This window comes from Silurus meridionalis, chromosome 1 (assembly GCF_014805685.1).
Source record: "Silurus meridionalis isolate SWU-2019-XX chromosome 1, ASM1480568v1, whole genome shotgun sequence".
In the NCBI taxonomy this organism is placed as follows: Eukaryota; Metazoa; Chordata; class Actinopteri; order Siluriformes; family Siluridae; genus Silurus; species Silurus meridionalis.
The window spans coordinates 10,560,303-10,583,754 of record NC_060884.1 but is presented as its reverse complement, the minus strand read 5'-3'; the positions used below and the strand labels follow the sequence as shown (position 1 = coordinate 10,583,754).

Sequence of the window (23,452 nt, the reverse complement as noted above, 5' to 3'; positions counted from 1 at the left end):
GTCATCTTAAATTTCTTCCATTTTCTAATAAATGCGCCAGCAGTTGTTGCCTTTTTTTAACAAGCTGTTTGTCTATTGTCCTGACGCCCATCCCATTGCAGGCCTACAATTTTATCCCCAGTGTCCTTAGACAGCTCTTTGGTCTTGCCCATAGTGGAGAGGTTGGAGTCTGATTGATTGAGTGTGTAGACAGGTGTCTTTTATACAGGTAATGAGTTCAAACAGGTGCAGATAATAAAGGTAAGGAGTGGAGGATAGGAGGGCTTAATAAAGACAAACTAACACGTCTGTGAGACAGAATTACTGGTAGGTAATCTGTCAGGGTTTTCCACGTGTGCGTGTGTGTGCGTGCGTGCGTGTGCGTGTGTGTGTGTGTGTGTGTGTGTGTGTGTGTATATATATCTCTCCCTCACTCTTGTTAATAATACCTGAGCGAGCTGTACTCCGGCTTCCGCCTCCTGTTTCACTCAGACCCTGACATAATCAAATACTTATTTCATGCAATAAAATTTAAATGAATTATTTATAAATCAAACAATGCATTTTTCTGGATTTGTTTTAGATTCTGTCTCTCACAGCTGAAGTGTTCCTATGATGAAAACTACAGATATTTCCGTACTTTGTGGGAACTTGAAAATTCAGCAGCATATCACTGTTTGTGAACATGGGTAAAAAGAAAAAAAAGAAAGACCAAACAAAAAAAAAGATTATGAAAAAATACATAAATAAGCAAGTATATAAGCAAATTAACAAAAACAGTATTCTTACACTGGGTTAGGAAACCCCTGTAATACAAAGGAGAATAAGAAACGTCCAATGATTTTTAAATAGGGGTCCTTAATCTTGAAAAAGGTATTCATAAAAAAGTGTGACATGCAAAATATGTATTCATTAGGAATGACATCCATAATAATATTGTTCCAAAGGAGTTAAACACTAATTAATATCTAATAAATTATCATTAGCCCATAACCTTCTATTAACAGCATACAAAACAGAACTAACTAAGACATAAGCAGGCCTATACACAGAACTAAATTAAGTGTACATTTGCAAATAACTAAACACAATGCAATCACCATCTAAATTGTACCATTAATGTTCTCGCTCCACATTTGCTTTACTGTGTAAGACCAACTTGCCAGTCTTTTTTTCTGGGCCACTTTTTGTCACAAAATAGCTGGGAAGCAGTGGCATTATTTTGTTTTGTTTTGTTTATTTTTGTATATTTGTATTTAGATAACGGTGTTCATTCTTGTGTTCACACCAAATTACGGATGCAAATATACAATGTGGCAGAACGTTAATTTTATTTATTTATTATAAATATTAATTTATGTTAAATATTAAATAAACTCATGATCAAAACAAGCTCAACAGTGCATCCCATATTTATAAATACTACTGATTGATTACATAACCTACCATATCAATGTTCCTATTTTTCCTCCTAAGAAAAATGTATTACTATTCTGTTGTCATAAATTTCCTATATTATATTACAATTATCATAGCACAAAGTCAGGAAACTGTTTTAGAATGAGCCAGTATAAAACTGCAAAGGGCATTCTTTTCATTGACACTTCACTTTATGCACGTATATGGTGCTGGAAGATATATTTAAAAGGTTACGTGCCCCTTCTGATGGTGTAAGTGAGATGTTACCTTTGGATGATGAGTCTTTCTTTCTCTATGTCAGGAACATTCAGGAGATTGAGCTTCTTCATAGTTGCTGTTGCATATCAATTAGGCATACATGTTTTAGGAAACATGCTCTGATCCTTCATGCACTTATCAAAATAAAAATAATAAAGAATGTTTATTTTTTGCACAAATACATACACAACTTTAGATCAGAACGTTGGTTACTTCAAAAAATATTTCTGTATTTGGCAATTTATTTGTATTAGCATAATTATTTGAATAATAATTTTTTCATTAGGTTGGAGGATATTTTATTTATTTGCTCTACAAACTGATAGCTTGAAAGACCGAGTTATATAAGTTCAGCAGATTCTTTCCCCCACATATTTCTATTTGAGTTTAGTCTGCTGCAAAAATAGAAAACTTGATTTTGTGGTTTCAAAATGTATAAAAACTATGGCTAATCCATAGACAGAACAGCCAAACAAGGTTTGGGATTACACTAGGTGTCCTCTTTCATACACATGATCAATTAGCAAGGATTGCTCAGGGGACAGAGAAATGCTATCCTTACCAGTCAGAGAGCAGGGTCACGATCCATGTATCTTACTCATATGTGGATGGAAATAACACACTTCCCTATAACAAAGTTTCAGATTTCAACTGAGAGTAAGTACTCACATAGGGAGCTGCTGATGCAGTGGGATCTGACAGTAAGCATCACAAGATGCACTCTAATGTACTGCTTCAGATGGTAGGGTTGTAAGAGTTAAATGTGTACATTTCAGTGTAAAACAATGTACAATATTTAAATAGGCAGAGTATATTTGTAATGTAATGCCCTTATTAAATGCGTAAAAAGTCATGTTTTGCAAGAATATTCTGAACATATAGCAAGGTGTTATTGGGAAAAGAGGCTTCAACACTAAATCTGATACTAAAAGATCAGAGGTGGGAAGTATTTGAGACAAACACGGAGACAAAGAAAATATACTTCATTAACGCCCACTTGTGCACCACTATTCCGCATACACCACTGTTAATAATTTGCTCATGCAAACTAGAATGCTAAACATAGCTAATTGATGCATGAAAATCTCCTAGAGACAAAATTCAAATCTGTCTAATTCCAACCAAGTTCATAATGTTGGCTCTTTAACATGGCCAAACCATTTTCTCTAGTAAAGGAAATATTCAAAGTATTCTGCTAAATATAACAGAATTAAGGTAAGGTAAAGGTATTAGGTAAAATATTTTTAATGTGTTTTGGAGGTGTTCTCCATTTACATTTGAACCCATTTTAAGAGGACCAGAAAGTCCATTAATCACAGAGAGTGACAGGGTACTTGGTGCTTCTTCAAGCTTGCACAGAAATTAGAGTTTTGAATTTGCTGATGTTTACCAAAACTTCCAAACGAAGTGTTTAATTACGCAGCTCTACACCCACACAGTTAATCATGTGCAAACAATTGTTAGCTGTTCCATTCAGGTTTATTCAATACTATTTAATTTTTGCTTAGTTACATGCCAGTTGCAAATATCAGTAGTGGGCCGGCATGGCCAGCAAAGGCCTTCTCTGCTGGCCTAAATAATATCAGAAGCACTAACATATTTAATATATATTTTCCATGAGATTTTTTTCAATCAGATTTTGAGTTGGCCACACTGAGGCCATCTAACAGGCATGCATTAACATCTACATTAATCACTCCCTTTGATAAGAGTCATAGAGCGCACTATTCGGAGCTCACAAACTGCATCTGTATCAAACTACACAAGCTAATATATATGTATATGATATATATGTTAATATATATATATATGTTTTACCTTAATAGCGGTTTCTTTTTTATTCCGCAATAGCTAAACCATGAGAAGAATATGATTTAGTCGTATATAAATAGACAAGGCTAAATTTAAGACGGACTTTAAGCTGGACATTGTGAGGAACATTTAGCCAAAACAGTTAAATACAGAATGGCAGAAGAAAGACTTTTTCAGGATATATTTATATATCCTTAAATATATTTATACTTTAGCATTTTCGTTCCTGTAGAGTTTTCCCAAAACTACATGCCCTAATTTCAAATTCCCAGGATTTCCATGTTCAAAGAACTCAAAAGGAAGTAAAAAATGCACTGAAATCCCAGTCTCATTTTATGAGTTTAATATTGATGCTTCTGCTAGAAATGATGCATGTTGTGCAGCTGTGGCTGCAGTGTTCATTGGGCTTCTTGCTTTAGCAAGACATTTTATTTCCATGAGATATCTATTTGTGATGCAGTGCTCCCTTGTACTTCATTTCTGTAAATTATTGATGCTTTCTATAGCTGTGGCATTATAATGATGTGTTAAGAAGTAGATTGGTTTAGGTAGGACACCACTAAAGGCCTAGATGTGAAATGCAAAGCCCACCAATGGCAATTATGTATATTTGTGAGAAGGGGCTTATATCTAGACACTCTACCTTACAAAGATTTAGCCCAATCACACTCAACAATGATTCCCAAGTGCAAACTTTATTTGCAATCTTTTTGTGCAGTTGACAAGTTTTCAAACAGCAACATTGACCTTTTGTTTAATTGCACAACCATTCAACATGAGTGACAAGCGACAATGTACACTTATTAGTTGAGTGTACCTAGATGTGTACCTAGACACATCTAACTAGTGTACCTAGACCTAGATATAAATTATATAAAACTAGATATAAAAATATTCTCAACCACATGTTAATACCCCCCATTAAGTAATTGTTTTGTGTTGAAGTGCATAGTCTCCAACTCTGTTACATTTTTTAATATATATTCCTTTTTTTTAGCAAATCAAAACTTAGTTTTAAATAAAAAATCATTAATAACAAACATGCATACTAAATATGTAATGCTAATTGCTCAACCTATAGCTTTGCACCATCCTGTGCCCATGTGCCCTTAATACTCAAAATGCATTTCCAAACTCATTTCCAAACTAATGACATTTTAAACATTTTACCTAATGACATTTGCACATTGTTATCCATCATTTACATCAACTCACTCTATTTAAACAAAGAATTAGAATGAATACCTGACAAGGGGGAGAGGATTAAGTGCAGTCACACTCAACAATGTTTCCCAATAGCAAACTTTACGCACAATGGAGAAACACCATGAGTTCTCCCGCTAGACACAACAAATCGATTGCTCATCTCATTGTGCCAAACTAATTGATCACAGATTAACCCAAAACCATACAATACAAACATGTTTTTCAACAATTAAAAAAAAATTGCGATCATCTTCAATGTTACAGATTCATAACTCTTCCCCAAATACATCCCACTCAATTATATTTCAATCTGTCACACATGCACTTGGTCAAACTGTAGACCTGCCTCTCCTTTTTTCAGTCTTTGAAATGATAGGCTCTTAAACTGTGAAGATTGTTGCTTCATTTCAGGGTTGTACCCGTACACCCAAGTTTTGTCACTGTAATGATTCTCGACATGAAGGAGGGGTCATCCACTACACGCTGACTAAGTTCTTGGCAGACTTCAACGTGGTATTCCTTCTGCTCTTGGGTCAGCAGCCTGGGGATGAACTTGGCAGTACCATGGCAAATGTACAAATCACACGTGAGGATTGCCTCAACTGTTCCGCATAACACACCAGCAATGTTGTGGATTGTGGGACGATCATCATGCACAAGTTGCCAAATGTTTAACATTTCCGGGGTTGAGCTCGTTAAACGTCTTTTTAATGTCTCGCCGTCTTCCAGTGATGTTATACTACACTGTTTACATGCTGTCTTCTGCACATCTTGACTGCTGCTGTATTTTTGCACTACATTGTGTTTTTGTATTCACTCCCGGGTATAGTTTTTACAGTTCACAGTACCGTATAACCAAGTATACAGTAGGTTTACTGGTCGGCGCTATCTTGGTTTTGTGTCTTGTCTTGTGTTGTCTGTCTGTACTGTTTTTTGTCTGCACTGTTTGCACCAGGTTGCACTCGATGCACTTTATGTAGCTTGTGTTGTGTTGTAGCTTTATGTTATTGTTTAGTGTAGCACCAGGGTTCCGGAGGAACGTTGTCTCGTTTTTACTGTGTACCACTGTGTATAGTAGAAATGACAATAAAAGCCTCTTGACTTGACTTGACTTGATGTTCTTCCACTCATTGCAGCATTGCCATAAACTTTCTGAATCATGTCAAACATCTCTGTGGCAAATCTGCCCAGTTTCACACAGAATTTTACATTTGCTCTTTGTTTTAACTGGCTGTCCATGAAAAGAGCGCAGACATGGTAATGCACATAGTCAGAATTACACCTGATGTACACAGCACAGGACAATGTCTTTTGGCACACTGACTTATGAAGATCAGTGCTCCCTGTGACTGTTGGAGTGTTACAAATCTAGTCTCACTTAGAAATTTAGTCTTTTTTATATATATATATATAGATTTATATCTTTATATATACAGAGATCTGACAGACATACAGATGTAGATACATATTTATTGTCACTGCATAGTACAGGCACTCAACAACAAAATGCAGTGTAAAATCCAACAGAAGTGCACACAGTAGCATTGTGCAAACTAACACAGGTCTTGCTTCATCACTTCCATTTTCCTCCAAAACAGAACTTTTGAGTGGCGATTTATAGTGATAAAGCTCTGATTTCAAAGTGAACATTTCAGCAACAAAGGTTCACAACTTTGACTAGTGGGCGTGGCTAATTAGCGTATTTTGTATTTTGATTGGTGTTGCTTTCTACATGGACTAAGGAGATTTTAATTTTGATTGGTGTTGCTTTCTACTATATATGGTGATACACAACTGAAAACTGTTTTTGGATTTGGTAGATGAGATTCAGGTTTCAGTGATTGTGTTTTAAGTTTGTTTTAACTCATGAAATTGCAGTGTTTTGTGTTTATCAAAGTTGGTGTGTAAACAATTGGTGATGGATGTACACAATTTGGTGCTTCCAACTGTTCCACCAGTTCCTTTCTCATTGTCCTGGGGTTAACTAGACCCTTGCAGACCAAAGTTTATTATCCCTGAGAGTTAACTGATCATTCCTGAAGGATGTAATGATTGCAACCTCAACATTTTTGTATTTTTCATATTTTTGTTTCTACACACACTCATGGTACTTTGTGGTGTTTAGCTTCTTAGGTGAAACTAAACAGATACATTTTTTTTCTATTTTTAAGTCTTTAAGACTGAGTTGCTTTACTTTTCTTGTGATATTAAGAGGACAAAGTTAAATAGGCTAACCAATCTTAAATTTATTTTATTTATTTATTTATTTTTTTAGAAGCGTGAATGTTAAAGATACCTTGTACCACAGTGGTTTGTCAACATTCACAAACATTTCAAAAGCTCACCCTTGTGTTTAATGTTATGCAACATCCAAAAAAATGTGAAGAATTAGATTACCTGATAAAAACAGATTCTAATTTCAAAAGGGTGAACTATAAAGAACTATATCCCGTGGAGTGACATGTATTTTATATGTACAAAGACCGCCTTGTGTCTGAGTGATCCAGCTTGGGCCAAGCAACTGTCGCGCGCGCTATGTATGCTTTACGACATTCGCTAGTTCTCGCAAAACTTGCTTTCCGACAGTGACTTGAAAGTACCTGAGCGGTGAATAAGCTGTTTTCGAGTGTCGACATTCGTTTCGAAAACGCATTTTATAGTCGAACAGCAGGAGGTGGTTATATAGAAAATAGTCCGCACGCGTGTATATGAGGTGTATTAACGTACATATATTTTTTTAATCCGTACTATTCGGCCGTTAGTAAAGTTGAACCTCGAGGCCCAGCGGAGGACGGAGCAGCTCGAAAGGAGAAAAAAAGTTTTGTTATTGTCATGTGACGGGATGCGCATGTGGCGATAAAGTGTGGCGAATCTCTCGGACTATTTACATACAGTTCTTTGATTCCAGCGTACAAGTCCTAGTTTCAGAGCATGCCTCAACCAAAATATAGAAAGATCGCTGTTTTGGGATACCGGTCAGTTGGTAAGTGTTGATTTAGGATAAGTATTAGCCTACGTTTGCTAACTAGGAAATTAGCAAGCTAGCCGGTCATGGTGACTTAGCCAGGTTGTCCTTAGGCATGAAACGTATAAATGCAGTCATAGTGATGAAATCCTGCCCAGTTCATTGTTCTAACTACGGAAACGGAACACTCCTAAGTAATCGCAAATATGCACAGCAAAAAGTTCTGAAAGTTTCAACCTTTACTACTTTTGTGTACTTCCATAGTAGCTAGCTGGCTAACAGGACCTGCTTATCACCTTGCGCACACGCCAAGAGTTGTGCTCTGTAGAAATCCCTCCGTTTTTTTTCTCTCGGGGTATTAACGTGATCTTGAATGATGCTGAGCATCCTTGAGGTTTTTATGTTATATCATTTTAATAATAATGACTTGATTGATTTTATTTCATGTATTTTTATTTTTTTTTTGCAACAGGAAAGTCCTCTCTCACCATTCAGTTCGTGGAAGGGCAGTTTGTAGATGCATACGATCCTACAATCGAAAACAGTGAGTATCCCAGTGAGACTTCCTACTTTCTCAAGCTATGTAGGTGTTTGTATTCTTCCATCTGTTAGGAGATAAAGGAATCACACGCCATAAAGAGTAGCTCACTATTTTAACTTTTCGACTTGTGATCAGAAGGTCGTGAGTTCAAATCCCAGCGTTGCATGGTTGCATGCTAAAACACAAGAACAGGACAAGGTCATGTCTTTAAGGGGGAATATGGAGTAAAACACACTTATCAAGTTAAATTATTATCATCGATTCAAGATTACCTCGTTACACAGACTCAGCTCAGGAGTAGGGGGTGGACGGCATGACAAAACCACCACACATGATCCTCCAAGGATTTTTCTACCTTTGATGATATATTACTGTATAAAATACTGGTTTGTTCACAAAACTAACAAATCTTTAATTGTTTTTAGTTATTTATTTCACAATTTTGTAGATTCAGTACGAAGGCATCATATCATCTTCTGCCAGTCAATCTGTACCTACGTAGACTCACATTACAGCTACAATAGATGGATAACATGCTGTAAAAGCACAGTTTTTCTACTTTCCATTAGAATGTGGATATGTTTAGGCTTCTCCACTTGGCTGCAGGACTCCCATTATGTGTATGTAACTGTCTCGTAATAATTTTAAATGTAATAAACACATGAAGTCTACAATGTGCACAATATATACAGTGCAAAAGTTTGATTATGGCTGCAGTACTAGATTCAAGTGAAGTAAACTGATTAACATTAAATGATTATTAATTGGAACATCTTTTGGTTAGGGGTCCTAACTGCTTTAATACACACTGAAGTCTCTACTAAAACAAAATGGCTGGTTTTGGTTACAAAGTTAAATGTTTTTGGCTAAACATTATTATTTCTAATGACTAGTGTGAAAGCAGAGCTTAATTAATCAATCAGATTTCCCCCCAGCAAATTTCTTGCATTATTTCCCAATTACTAACCAGTTCTATTTAATCACATAACAGCTACAAATTAGGGAGGGTGATGGCTAACATTTGAGCCCTCTCATTTGTTCGTACTGCTGAGCCACTGTGGCATCAACATGATTTGAGCTCGCACGCTTTCTGTTGCACTACTCGGAAACCCCAATAAGTTCTTATCTAGTGACATGCCAGAGCAAGAACACTGCTGCCACTGCAGAGGAAAAATAGGAGCAAATTCTTAGAGCAAGCAGTTTAACTTTTCAAATACATTTTCCTCTCCTGGCATGTTTCTAAGTCACGATATGCCGAGCTCCATTTCAGTTTAGTACAATGTGTTTGAAACCTTTTTGCTTTTTGCAGTAGAATTTCATATGCAGCACAGAAATGTTTTTTTCTGGTATTTATTTTTTTTATATTGTTTTGTTAACAAGTTTTTTCCCCTGTCCCTTTGTTATAGCATTTAATAAAATGGTGTCTGTGAATGGACAAGACTTTAATCTTCAGCTGGTTGATACTGCTGGACAGGTAAGAAAAAAAAAATCATTGGTAGCATTCAAAGAGCAGTTTTTTTTTAATATTAATTAAGTCTATCAATGTTAATTTTGTCTATACATCAATTTGTACAGAACAATTTTGTTAAAATTATTCTTGCAGGTCAACTGGTGCGGTGTGTGTGTGTTGTATACATACATATATATTTATGTATGTATTAGATTGTCCTGTATGTAAATTTGGATTGATTCTCTTAAAGAGCAAAACGCATCATCAGCGTCTTGTCGTGGAAACATTTTCTCCATAACATCCTAGTAACAACTCTTCCACAGCACTGTACTGGGTCGTGACCCTATTTTCTAAAGCTTTTGTAATTGCAAAGAGCTAGCTGGGATTATGATGATGTAGATCAAGTTTCAAATATTGAACATCCCTTTCTACATACATGATATGGGCATGATAGTGTAGCAGCTATAAAGCTGCCTGATTTGTATCTGATGTTTATCATTTGTGTATTTTTCATCTTTTTCAGGACGAGTACTCCATTTTCCCACAGTCTCACTCAATGGACATTCACGGTTATGTTCTGGTGTACTCCGTCACCTCAATGAAGAGGTTGGGCTTTGTGTGTTGTTTTCTTGCTTAATAAATTTTGAACGTTCTACTTCTCAGCATAGCTCATAATTCCTCTCTGTTTTCTTTTCTGTGTCCTGAAACATTTATTTTCAATGTCAGTTTCGAAGTGGTTCAAGTTCTACATGACAAACTGCTTGACATGGTTGGAAAAATACAGTAAGTGCACGTTTGTGTTTGTGCACATGCGTGGGATTAAATGCGTGTGAAAGGGAATATAATTGTGCGGGTTAAAAAAAATCTTTGTTTTTCCAGGGTGCCTACTGTTCTGGTTGGAAATAAAAAAGACCTTCACATGGAAAGGTAAGTAGAGCAGAGCAGAGTAGAAGACGCTGAAGTAAGGAACTTGAGGAATGGTTCTGATTTCTCTCTCTCTCTCTCTCTCTCTCTCTCGCTCTCGCTCTCGCTCTCTCTCAGAGTTATTAAACCAGAAGAAGGCAAGAAGTTAGCCGACTCTTGGGGAGCTGCTTTTATGGAATCATCTGCTAAAGAAAACCAGGTAATGGTATAATTATTGAAAGCACATTTAATTATTCAGACTACTTGACACACTGAATGTCACACACATGTACAATTACACTTCTTTTTTTCTTCTTCTTCTTTTTTTGTGCCTACAGACGGCTGTTGACGTTTTTAAGCGGATCATTTTGGAGATGGAGAAAGCAGACGGAAACGCCCCGTCCGAGGAGAAGAAATGTTGCGTGATGTAGCTGCTGCTATCTTTCAGCAAACACACAGCAAGCTGCCTGGCCAAAGTTACAAGTGACATCATCATCAGTCAGCGCGGACACGGCGTGGCGGTGGTGGTGGGACTGCCGTTCTTAAACTCTCCACTCCTCACAGCAGACGGGAAGCTTTATGTACCCATTTATATGAAATTCCGAAAAGCACGAAGAATGGTAAGCTGTCCCAGGAAAAAAAACAATTCAAATATATATATCCCCAAAAGGAAGACAAATATCTGTAGACTCAATTACACTACTGTTTATTTTTTCAGTCAACGATACTTAAACATTTAAAGTGGAAAAGCCTCTAGTGTTTTAATTGCATTTCTTAAATTCTAACTTTTGTTACAATGTTATGGCCCTATAACACACATTTCATAACCCCTGTGGCATAGGGATTTGAATGAACTATGACCTGGTCAGCTCCTGCTGAATAAAATGCCTTCAACATAGCAGGAATGAGTGAACCATGACTTCTAAATCTTTTTCATCCATCCATGATTAATTGTGCCGAGCCATGTGCCCGATGTGTTTTTTGGCATGAGTGGGCAGGTATTATATAGTTGCCACAATATATATTGAGGCCTGAAGCAAGTGCACATTTTGTCTCCCTCTCTCTTCCTGTTTTTTATTTCCTTATTTTTATTAATTTTTTTTTTTTGTAGGTTAAATTAGAATTTTTATTCACCCTTGTATTTTTATTATTTGTCTCTAGATCTAATTAGAGGGTTTTTTTGTTTGTTTTTTTTTTTTTTTTATTGTGTTTGCCGATTTGTCTTGTAAAGCTCTGGTTCATGCTGCAGCAACTGTGTGTAGGATTTGTAAGAAATGTAGTTCTGTGTGGTGCACAAAAGTTCATAGAAAGGCAAAACTTGCCTTGACAATATATACCAAAGCCAGCGGTCATCATGAAAACGGCTTTTAAATTAACACTTTGACTTTTACGCCCCGAGAATAATGTAGTTTTTTTTTTTTTTTTGCTTTTGAGATAAAATGATGAATCAGGTTTTATGGGATGCTGTAGGAGATATTAGAAGTTGAATTTAGTTGTATAATTAAGTTTCAAATCAAGCAAAGTCTAAACATAAAAATAGTTTTACACCTGAACTGATCCTGCTGAAGTTTTAAAATTTAACATAGAATCCGATGTCAGACATTAAAATGAATATTTAGTGATAGAGATCTAACAGAACATGTAGTTCTTTATTAAGGAACACTGAATTTGTTTTGGACAAATTTAGTTCAACACAGCAGGAAAATAAGTTAGACAAGAAGTTTGCAGTAAATATTGTGGTTGTGTAGTAGGAAAAAGATATTTTCAGTCTGGTCTGCTGGTCTTTGAACTATTCTGTCTTTATAGGTGACAAGTTCTGGGTCGTCTGACTGCTTGTTTATGACTCATTTATCTAGATCATCTGTCATCATCTCATTTTCTGACTTTCTCCAAAAAAAAAAAAAAAAAAGGGAACAAGTCACAGAGAATTGAAGAGACTTATCACTAAACACCAAGATATCCGAACTCTTTCTGATGAGTGACATCCGTTTTCAGACGAAATGCTGTCCAAAAATGTAATATCGGCAACTCAAGGTACAGGTGCTTTGTAATTAAGAACTGTATTAACAATCTCATATTGAAATACCAGTGTTATAAACAGAAGCGAAGTTTGGTATCATATTTCCCATAGACATTTCCTGGCATTTTTGTTTTCTTAAATTGTAAAATATCTGTATGGCTATGATTATTTTTATATGCTGTCTCAGGTATGTGGTCTGAGAAAGTCTTCAGCACATTTGTAGTTCTACAAAGCACAGTGTTCACTGGACTGATGGAATTGGATTGGTTTCAATGTTGATGATTTAAGCTTGATCAGTTTGATTTAACTTGAAATTTTCAGTGTTGTGGAAATTCTTACATCGTGAATACTAAAATATTTTGTCTTTGATGAGCCTTTTGCTTTACATTTGACTTTTTATTTTATTTGTGTACCTTTTTGGGTTGCTGAACGGGAGTTTTGTTTCAGATTGGGGGGGTTACGAAAGAGGTGTAATGCTGTGTTAAGTGCCTTTACCACTACAACACCTTTGGTCTGTGCTCATCACTAGGCATGAACTTTCATCAGTCGCATGGTCTTAGGCACGCATGTCTTCATGGGGATTAAAAAAGAAACGTGCATTGACGAGGTTAATTTAAAATCGGTCATCTTTTAGTGATTTCTGGAATTTGTGTGATTACAAAGCATGGTGGCATACAAACAAGCAGGTAGTTGCCTTCAGATTACTGTTAGAGGGAAGAAAGTCACCAGCATCCATTAGATTACAAAAATATCCAGACACATTAAAAGTTCTTCAAGTTTGTGGTGCTCTTTCGGGTTGTTTTTTTTTTTTTCTTCTTCTTTTTCTGTCACCTAAAGTTTGTATTTATGGGGAATCCTCTTATGATATGCCCTAAACCTCTGAGTTCTCTGCTGTGGGGGAGGTCCTACTTAATTCAGAAAATCTTGCTGTAAACAATTTTGTATATACCAATAAAATCTTTACTCCTTTAAATGTTGTCTGTCTGGTGTACTTAGACTCAGTGTTGATTCATGAATCGCACACAATCCAAAATTGTTTGACAAAATAAATCGACCAAGAAGCACTTCCTTAACAACAAGGGTTTGTTTGTTTTATTTCACACAAGCAGCAGATACAGATAAGAGGTGTGGCCCACACATTGAAGGCAGAAGTAGTATGTTAGAAGTGATCATATTATGATCTATTGTTTTATTTCAGTTGCACATTTTTTTGCTTTTTCATTAAACCATTGGCCTAAAAATGCAAGTATATACCGTGCCTGTCAAAGGTCTGGAAGCATCTAGTCCTATTTTTTTTTTTTATTCATAAGCCGGTTCCTTTGTCTGAAAATTTGTTATGGAGATTTTAACAATTCTTTCTAAGCATTAATGAACAGCTTTACACACTCTTTGCATTTGGACAGGTAGTTTATCCAAGCATTCAGCTGAAATACTTCGCCATGCCTCTTGTAACACCTACCAAAGATGTTCTTTGCTAGTATTATTTTCTCTCCTGTTATGTGTTTAAGAAGTTCTTCTGCTAGTACCCACATTATCAAACTTCCTTCCAGTCTTTCACTGTCCAGTTAGTTGGTGTTTTTGCTAGTTTGTTGTACTATATAAATAAATAAACGGAAACTTTTTACAGGCACCTAAAAAAAATGACTGTAATGTATAGACAAGATAAGATATCTATGTACCTATCTATCTCTCTCTCTCTCTATATATATATATATATATATTTATCTCAGTGGCTGGTGGTCAGGGGCAGAAAATCCTTCTCTGCTGGCCTAAAAACCATCAGAAGCACTGACCTACATTTACAACATAAATTCTAATATTTGTTCCATTAAATTGTATTCATTTATTCCCCACACTTTATTTCAAACTGTTTCTCTTTGCTGCACTGCTTCCAGTAAGTGTATGTGGATGTTTTTTTGTCAAATCAGATTTCAGCCTCTATGTGCTGCCATGTCAATCTAATCTGCCCAGGGCCCTCAAAGTCTATACTGCTGGCCTTTTTACTATAGAGGATTTTATGTATGGGTCTGTTTCTTTAACCAATCAGATTTAAAATTCGCCTCACAGATCTAGCTAGCTGGCCCAGAATAGCGTCAGCATTTTTCCGTCCTGTGATTGGTTGGTCAGAGGGATATATATAATTATATAGATTCATCACACACAGACTGATATATTTTAAGTGTTTATTTCTTTTCATTTTGATGATTATGGGTAACAGCTAATGAAAACCTGAAATTCAGTATCTCATAAAATTTAAATATTGTGAAAAAGTTCAATATTGGAGACTCGTGGTGTCACACTCTAATCAGCTCATTAAATCCAAACACCTGCAAAGGTTTTCTGAGCCTTTAAATTGTGTTTCAGTCTGGTTCAGGTTACACAATCATGGGGGAAGACTGCTGACTTGACAGTTGTCTAGAAGATGATCATTGACACCCTGCACAGGGAGGGTAAGACACAAGGTAATTGGTAAATAAGCTGTCTGTTTACAGAGTGCTGTATCCAAGCACATTAATGAAAAGTTGAATGGAAATAAATAATGTGGTAGAAAAAGGTGAAATGGAAACCCATTCAAGAATTTGGGAGAGATTCAAAGAGTAAAATGCAGCTGGAGTCAGTGTTTCAAGAGCCACCACACACAGACTACATCTGATGCATTACTTGTGTCAAGCCACTCCTGAACCAGAGATAATGTCAGAGGTGTCCTACCTGGGCAAAGGACAAAAAGGAATGGACTGTCGCTCAGTGGGCCAAAGTTGTATTTTCGAATGGAAAAAAAAATTGGATTTTGTTTAGAAATCAAGGTCCCAGAGTCTGGAAGAAGAAGATTCCAAGAATCCAGAATCCAAGTTGCTTGAGGTCTAGTGTAAAGTTTGCACAGTCAGTGGTGGTTTGGGGAGTCATGTCATCTGCTGGTGTTGGTCCACTGTGTTTTATCAGGTCCAAGGTCAGCACAGCCATTTACCAGGAAGTTTAAGAGCACTTCATGCTTCCCTCTGTTGACCAGCTTTATGGAGATGCTGATTTTAATTTCTAACAGCACTTGGCACCTGCCCACACGGCCAAAAGTACTAATACCTGGTTTAAGGACCATGGTATCCATGTGCTTAATTGGCTTAACTCGCCTGACCTAAACTCCATGGAGAATCTATGGGGAATTATAAAGAGGAAGATTTGAGACACCAGACCCAACAACGTAGAAGAGCTGAAGGCCGCTATCAGAGCAACCTGGGCTTCCATAACATGCCAGCAGCGTCACAGACCGATTGCCTCACATGTCACTGCAGCAGTTCATGGAAAGGGAGCCCCGACTGAGTATTCTATATAAGTTCTGTACATGTTCATACTTTTCAGTAATCCAACATTTCTGTGTAAAAAATCTTTTTTTTTTTTTTTTTTTATTGGTCTTAAGTAATATTCACATTTTCTGAGATATAAAATTTTGGGTTTTCATTAGTTGTAAGCCATAATCATCAAAATTATTATAAAAAAATTATTTATATATATGTATATGTGTGCGTGTGTGTGTGAATATGAATAAAAGAGAGAGGTGCGCATCTGGCTTTTATTGTGACCAGATTTCGATGGTAACGCTTTCGATGGCTGTTAGGGGAAGTCTGCCGTGCTCTGACAGACATTTTTTTTTCAGGGTTGCCATATTGCGGAAATATGCACACTCAGGTTGGAAATCAGAAATGGGATTTCACAATTGTAGGGGTAAAACCGGTATCTTCAAAATGTACATGTAAAGTAAAATATGATGGGCCATCAGAAATCACTTATTGTAATCAGTTTGTTTTTCATAGCACTTGTCATTGAAGAAACTAATCATCTATACTGTATTATTTCTCCAATGACCACGCTTTGTATTTTTGGTTCTGTTTATGTGCAGTCTTATGGACAAGATTATACATAGTTTTTATATATATATATATATATATATATATATATATATATATATATATATATATATATATATATATAAAAAAGTTGCATTCAGTTTTTATATTTAGTTATAATCAAAAAAAGTTATGGAAAAAGGAGGAAAAGAGGCCACCATTTATGGAATTAATGGCACCATCATGTATGGACCAAAAAAGAAACCAGTACTGGTAACAAATAGTCCAAATTATTATGTTTAACCACATGCCTCAAATATCAGTTAATAACATCTAATTCACTCAAGCAATTTGCAGCATTAAAACGTGTGTTTCATTTAGCCAGCTGGTTTATACAGCTTATGGGACTGTCAACTCCCACCTATGTACCCATGGGTGTCAAGCCTTGTTCAATAAAACTTTAGCATTCTTGTCCCGGCCCAAACCAGGACTAAAACAAACAAAAACAAAATCCACTTTATCATATACAGTATTGTTCAAAATAATAGCAGTACAATGTGACTAACCAGAATAATCCAGGTTTTAGTATATTTTTTATTGCTACGTGGCAAACAAGTTACCAGTTGGCGCAGTAGATTCTCAGAAAACAAACAAGACCCAGCATTCATGATATGCACGCTCGTAAGGCTGTGCAATTGGGCAATGAGTTAAAAGGGGTGTGTTAAAAAAAAAATAGCAGTGTGGCATTCAATCACTGAGGTCATCAATTTTGTGAAAAAACAGGTGTGAATCAGGTGGCCCCTATTTAAGGATGAAGCCAGCACTTGTTGAACATGCATTTGAAAGCCTGAGGAAAATGGGTCATTCAAGACATTGTTCAGAAGAACAGCGTACTTCGATTAAAAAGTTAATTGGAGAGGGGAAAACCTATAAAGAGGTGCAAAAAATTATAGGCTGTTCAGCCAAAATGATCTCCGAAGCCTTAAAATGGAGAGCAAACCAGAGAGACGTGGAAGAAAACGGAAGACAACCATCAAAATGGAACGAAGAATAACCAGAATGGCAAAGGCTCAGCCAATGATCAGCTCCAGGATGAACAAAGACAGTCTGGAGTTGCCTGTAAGTACTGTGACAGTTAAAAGACGTCTGTGTGAAGCTAATCTATTTTCAAGAATCCCCCGCAAAGTCCCTCTGTTAAAAAAAAGGCATGTGCAGAAGAGGTTACAATTTGTACACTTCAAGGCTCTTCTCTTCTCTGTTCTGGCACCGAGGTGGTGGAATGAACTTCCCCTAGATGTCCGTACAGCAGAGTCCCTGATTAGCTTTAAGCGACGACTGAAGACCTACCTCTTCCTGAAATACCTAAATTAGCACTTTCCAAGTCTGTAGAATTCGAGTTATATTTATATTAAGTTTGTAATCTTGCGTACCAGTGTAGATTTAGTCATTACTAGAGATTTGAAGCACTTTTGTACGTCGCTCTGGATAAGGGCGTCTGCTAAATGCCGCAAATGTAAATGTAAATGTAAATTTGCCAAAGAACACATCAACTGGCCTAAAGAGAAATGGAGGAACATTTTGTGGACTGATGAGAGTAAAATTGTTCTTTTTGGGTCCAAGGGCCACAGACAAACTCTGAATTCAAGCCACAGTACACAGAGAAGACAGTGAAGCATGGTGGTGCAAGCATCATGATATGGGCATGTTTCTCCTACTATGGTGTTAAAATACTTGAAGAGGTCATGTTGCCTTATGCTGAAGAGGACCCTTGAAATGGTTGTTTCAACAAGACAATGACCTCAAACACACTAGTAAACGAGCAAAGTCTTGGTTCCAAACCAACAAAATTAATGTTTTGGAGCAGACAGCCCAATCCCGGGACCTTAATCCAATCGAGAACTTGTGGGGTGATATCAAAAATGCTGTTTCTGAAGCAAAACCAAAAAATGTAAATGAATTGTGGAATGTTGTTAAAGAATCATAGAGTGGAATAACAGCTGAGAGGTGCCACAAGTTGGTTGGCTCCATGCCACACAGATGTGAAGCAGTTTTAAAAAACTGTGGTCATACAACTAAATATTAGTTTAGTGATTTACAGGATTGCTAAATCCTAGAAACAAAAATGTTTGTACAATCAACGGCATACACTGCTATTTTTTTTAACACACCCCTTTCAACTAATTGCCCAATTGCATAGCCTTAGGAGCGTGCATATCATGAATGCTGGGTCTTGTTTGTTTTCTGAGAATCTACTGCGCCAACTGGTAACTTGTTTGCCACGTAGCAACAAAAAATATACTAAAAACCTGGATTATTCTGGTCAGTCACATTGTACTGCTATTATTTTGAACAATACTGTATCAGCAAGCGCTATTATCAATAGGTCAATGTATCTAGACCGCTCCACTAGATAGCAGTGTTGTGCTCTTTAAGGAGACACTGCTATCTAGACCTCTCCACTAGATGGCAGTATTGTGCCCTTTAAGACGACACTGATATCTAGACCTCTCCACTAGATAGCAGTGTTGTGCCCTTTAATGTGACACATTTTGGACACCTGACACTGCACTCTTGGTCTTTGTTTTCTTTGGTCTTTGTGTAGTCTAAAACTAAACCAAAAGTAGGTATAAGGTTGTATTTAATGTTTTCCCTTCTTTTTTTCAGCTGAATAAAATGCACAGAAATGGCGATGGGAACCTGGGCTTCTGTGTTCCTGGTTCATTATACATCATACAACTATCAATTGTAAGCAAATACTTACTGAACCTTAAGTTACTGTCAATGTCTATACACTACTCAGTGGCAGGTCATCCATTTCACACTTGCGACTTCATTAGTGTCCTACCTGAATCAATCCTCCTCTTAATACGGCTATAAAAAGCATATATATTATATTTTATATATACAGTGGTACCTTGACCTATGAGTGCATTGATGTACAAGTTTTCCGAGGTACGAGCGGTCACTTGGTCGATTTTTTGCTTTGTTACGCGAGCAAAAAATTGAGGTACGAGCTCGAGATGCCGCTGCTAGATGGCGTAGCGAAGCCAGAAAGCGAAGACTGTGACAAAAACTAAGATAAGCAAAGAAGAAAAAGTTAAAAATTAAAAGTTTAGGGATACATAGTGTACAGTAGTGATAGTAGTGAAAAAACGAGTTTTCCCTCCACCGCTTATCGCCTGTACCCCCCTACCCCTGCCAGCCTTTTCGTTAGCTCGTCGTCTCATTTCCAAGCTAAATACACTGTATAAAACCTTATTATATCTTTATATACTCTTTTTATTATGTTTTTATAAAAGATTTGTTATTTAGAAATGTATTTTCCTAATTTAATAACATGAAACATAAAAATGGGGTGGCATTTTGAGGGTTCGAACGGATTAATGTCATTTTAAGTATTTTCAATGGGGAAAATTGATTTGATGTGCGAGCGAATTGAGATACGAGCTCGACCACGGAACGAATTAAACTCGTAGGTCAAGGTACCACTGTACTATATATTATACATGAATGCCATTACTAAAGCAAGAAACCAAGTGAACACAATTCTAGCAGAAGCATCAGTATTAACCTCATTTATTGACCTACAGTAAAGAAAATGCTAAAGTAAAAATGGTTTATGAAAAACTTTTAAATGGTTTTGGCTAATCTTCCATCACAATGTCTAACTTTTCTTAAAAGGTCCATCTTGTAAATGTCCTTGTAAATATATTTGCGACCAATTCAATTTCTCCCCCACTGTCAGTCATCGTGGAATGAAAAAACAGAAAGTATATCCACAAGAAAATATGTCACAAGAGGAGAAATTAAAAAAAAGACATGCTTAAAAACAATGAATGCATGTTCTCTATAGTGGTAGTGACTTTTACTGGGGATTGCCTTTGTCTAACAGTTCTTGTTTACAGCACAGGTTCCCGACTCCGATACTCGTGTACTCCCAGTCTTGCACATGCATTGTGCAAGGTTTAACATAGACATTTGAACTCAGGTGGATTAGTTGAATCAGTAGTGTTGAGTATTTAGGATAAATGTGCAGTACATGAAGGTTCGTATGACCAAGGTTGGGAAAGTGTGCCAACTGTTGTCAACTTTGAAACCAAGTAGATTTAACTTTTTGGACCACTTTGCAAAGTTTCTTCTCCAGTGTAATGCTGATTTAAAAGTTTAATGTCATCAGTGTTTAATGCCTGACTGTATTGTGTTGGTAACGGTTTCTGACACTACTGTTTGTCACACCCTAACACTTCACCCTACCCAAAAGTAAAAGCAAGTAACTCTTAATTCCTACTTACCATTAAAGGCCATTAAATGTAAATGCATATCAAATCAAATCAAATCAAATCAAATCAAATTTTATTTGTCACAAACACATACATACAGGGTACGACATGCAGTGAAATGCTTTTGACGACGGTCCGGCATGAGGGAATAAAATAGGGTAAAAAAGGAGAATAGAAAATATAAAAAATATAAATATAATAACAAAATTTAAAGAAAAATATAATAAGAAAGAAGGCAGATAAATAAGATGTAGAGATATATAAATATATATGTATATATACGTACATATACATATACACATATATACACATACATATACATATATATACACATACACTGAAAATGTACACAGAAAATGTTTATGTTTATGGCAGTGTGCAGTTAGCCAGTAAACAACAGTAAACAAGTTATGATTGACCATGAGTGTCCGTGTGCAGTGAGGTGTGGTGTAAAGTGTCCTTGTGCGGATGGTGTGGTATAAGAAAAGAGAATATAAAAAATATGAAATAAATATGAAAAGAAAATGAAAAGAAAATATGAAAAGAGATGGAATGTAAAGTGCACTGTGCTGTGCAAGTCCAGTGTATAATGTGCCGTAGCACGAAAAGTGTGGTTGTGCAGGGGAAAAATGGTGATGATGGAGAGTGGGCCAGTTTTAGATCCTGGGTGTTTCCTGGTTTAAACTCCGAATGGCCTGCGGAAGAAGCTCCTCCTCATTCTCTCTGTGTTCGCCTTCAGGGAGCGGAAGCGTTTCCCAACGCAACAGAGAAAAGAGTCCATTGTTGGGATGGCTGAGGTCCTTCACAATTTTCCTGGCTCTGGTCCTGCACCGTGTGCTGTAGATGTCCTGCAGGTCAGGGAGCTCGGTGTGGATGGTACGTTCGGCTGAACGCACCACCCTCTGGAGGCTCGTCTGTCCTGCATGGTGCTGTTCCCGAACCAGGAAGTGATGCTACCCGTCAGAACGCTCTCGATGGTGCAGGTGTAAAAAGTCTTAAGCACCTGAGAGGGTAGTTTAAAGTCCCTTAAGCGTCTCAGATGGTACAGACGCTGCCGGGCCTTCTTCACCAGGGTGTTGATGTGACAGGACCAAGACAGGTCCTGTGTGATGTGAACACCCAGGTACCGGAAACTGTCCACTCTTTCCACTGGAGTCCGCAGATGTTTAGCGGTTGGTATGACCGCTCCTGCTTCGTGCTGAAGTCCACGATCAACTCCTTAGTCTTGCTGACGTTCAGGAGAAGGTTGTTCTCCTGGCACCATCTCTCCAGGTTTTTAACCTCCTGTAGGTAGGCCGTCTCGTCGTTGTTGGAGATCAGGCCCACCACAACGGTGTCGTCAGCAAACTTGATGATGGTTGTGGAGTTGGAAGTGGCCACACAGTCATGTGTGTACAGTGAGTACAGCAGGGGGCTCAGAACACAACCCTGGGGAGCTCCAGTGCTGAGGGTGAGGGTGGATGAGGTGTGTTTTCCCACCCGTACAGCTTGTGGTCTGTCCGTCAGAAAGTTCGAGATCCATTGACACAGCGGCAGGCTGAGTCCCAGGACCTCCAACTTAGAGGTGAGTGTGGAGGGAATTATGGTGTTGAATGCTGAACTGTAGTCCACGAACAACATCTTTGTGTAATTCCCATTTCTTTGGTCCAGGTGGCTGTTTGTAGTGTGGAGAAGATGTGCAATTGCGTCCTCAGTCGAACGGTTCTGACGGTACGCAAACTGTAATGGGTCCAGTGTGTCTGGTAGTGATGCAGTGATGAAGTCTCTGACCAGTCTCTCAAAGCACTTCATCACTACTGAGGTCAGAGCTACAGGGCGGTAGTCATTGAGGCAGGCAGGCTGGGGTTTCTTTGGGACAGGGACAATAGTGGACTGTTTGAAGCATGAGGGGACAACAGCCTGTTCCAGAGAGAGGTTGAATATCTCAGTGAACACCGGTGCTAGCTGGTCAGCGCAGGCTTTCAGAACCCGACCTGTGATTCCATCTGGTCCTGCTGCCTTCCTGGTATTCACTCTCTTGAATGCCCTCCTCACGTCATGCTCCGAGATGGTGAATGTGTTTGCCTCTCCGGCTCTCTCGGCGTGCACGCTGGTTGTGCCGCTAGCGCCGCTAGCATGGTTAGCTGCAGCCTCAAACGAGCGTAGAAGGTGTTTAGCTCATCTGCCAGAGAAGCGTCCGCATTCACCATTCTGGAAGATGGTGTTTTATAGTCCGTTATTGTCCTTAGTCCCTGCCACAGGCTTCTAGAGCCACCTTGTTGGAACTGTGACTCTAGTTTACTCCCGTAGCGCCGCTTTGCATCCTTCACCGCTCTGCGAACACTGTAAGATGCAGCCTTGTATTCATCCATGTCCCCGGTGGCGAGCCCCGTGTTGTAGGCAGCGGAGCGGGATCGGGATCATACAGGTTTAGTTTGTGTTGCTCTCAACAAAGATGCCTTCATCCTATAAGAAATGTTATTTACAAAATACATTTGAATCTATTTTTTCGATTTAATTATATTCTATTCAATATTCTATTATATTTATTGAATTCCATTATAGAAATTGAATATTTCTAATGTCTTTATTTCCTTTCTGTTGAAACTCTTACACTATTTTAACATATACTAATTGAATATCTTCCTTTTACTTGTACCATAAAAAGTAATTTGTATTATGCCAACGGTCAGGATTAATAGTTTAATATGCAAATGACTAAAAAAGTTGTCAACGCTGGGACCACTTACACAAAAATAAACGATTTTTCCTCATGAATCAAAAGAAAAATTCACAATGCA

The 23,452-nt window shown here is 37.5% G+C and overlaps 1 protein-coding gene across 1 annotated transcript; it reads left to right on the top strand.

The window, feature by feature from the left end:
• The first annotated feature begins 7,112 nt into the window (after positions 1–7,112).
• Positions 7,113–11,202, top strand: rhebl1 (Ras homolog, mTORC1 binding like 1). Its single transcript, XM_046857753.1, has 8 exons — positions 7,113–7,657; positions 8,112–8,183; positions 9,587–9,654; positions 10,154–10,236; positions 10,357–10,413; positions 10,510–10,557; positions 10,672–10,753; positions 10,872–11,202. Exons 1-8 carry the CDS (start codon positions 7,606–7,608, stop codon positions 10,962–10,964), a joined length of 555 nt encoding a protein of 184 aa, XP_046713709.1. The 5' UTR covers positions 7,113–7,605; the 3' UTR covers positions 10,965–11,202.
• Positions 11,203–23,452: the final 12,250 nt, after the last annotated feature.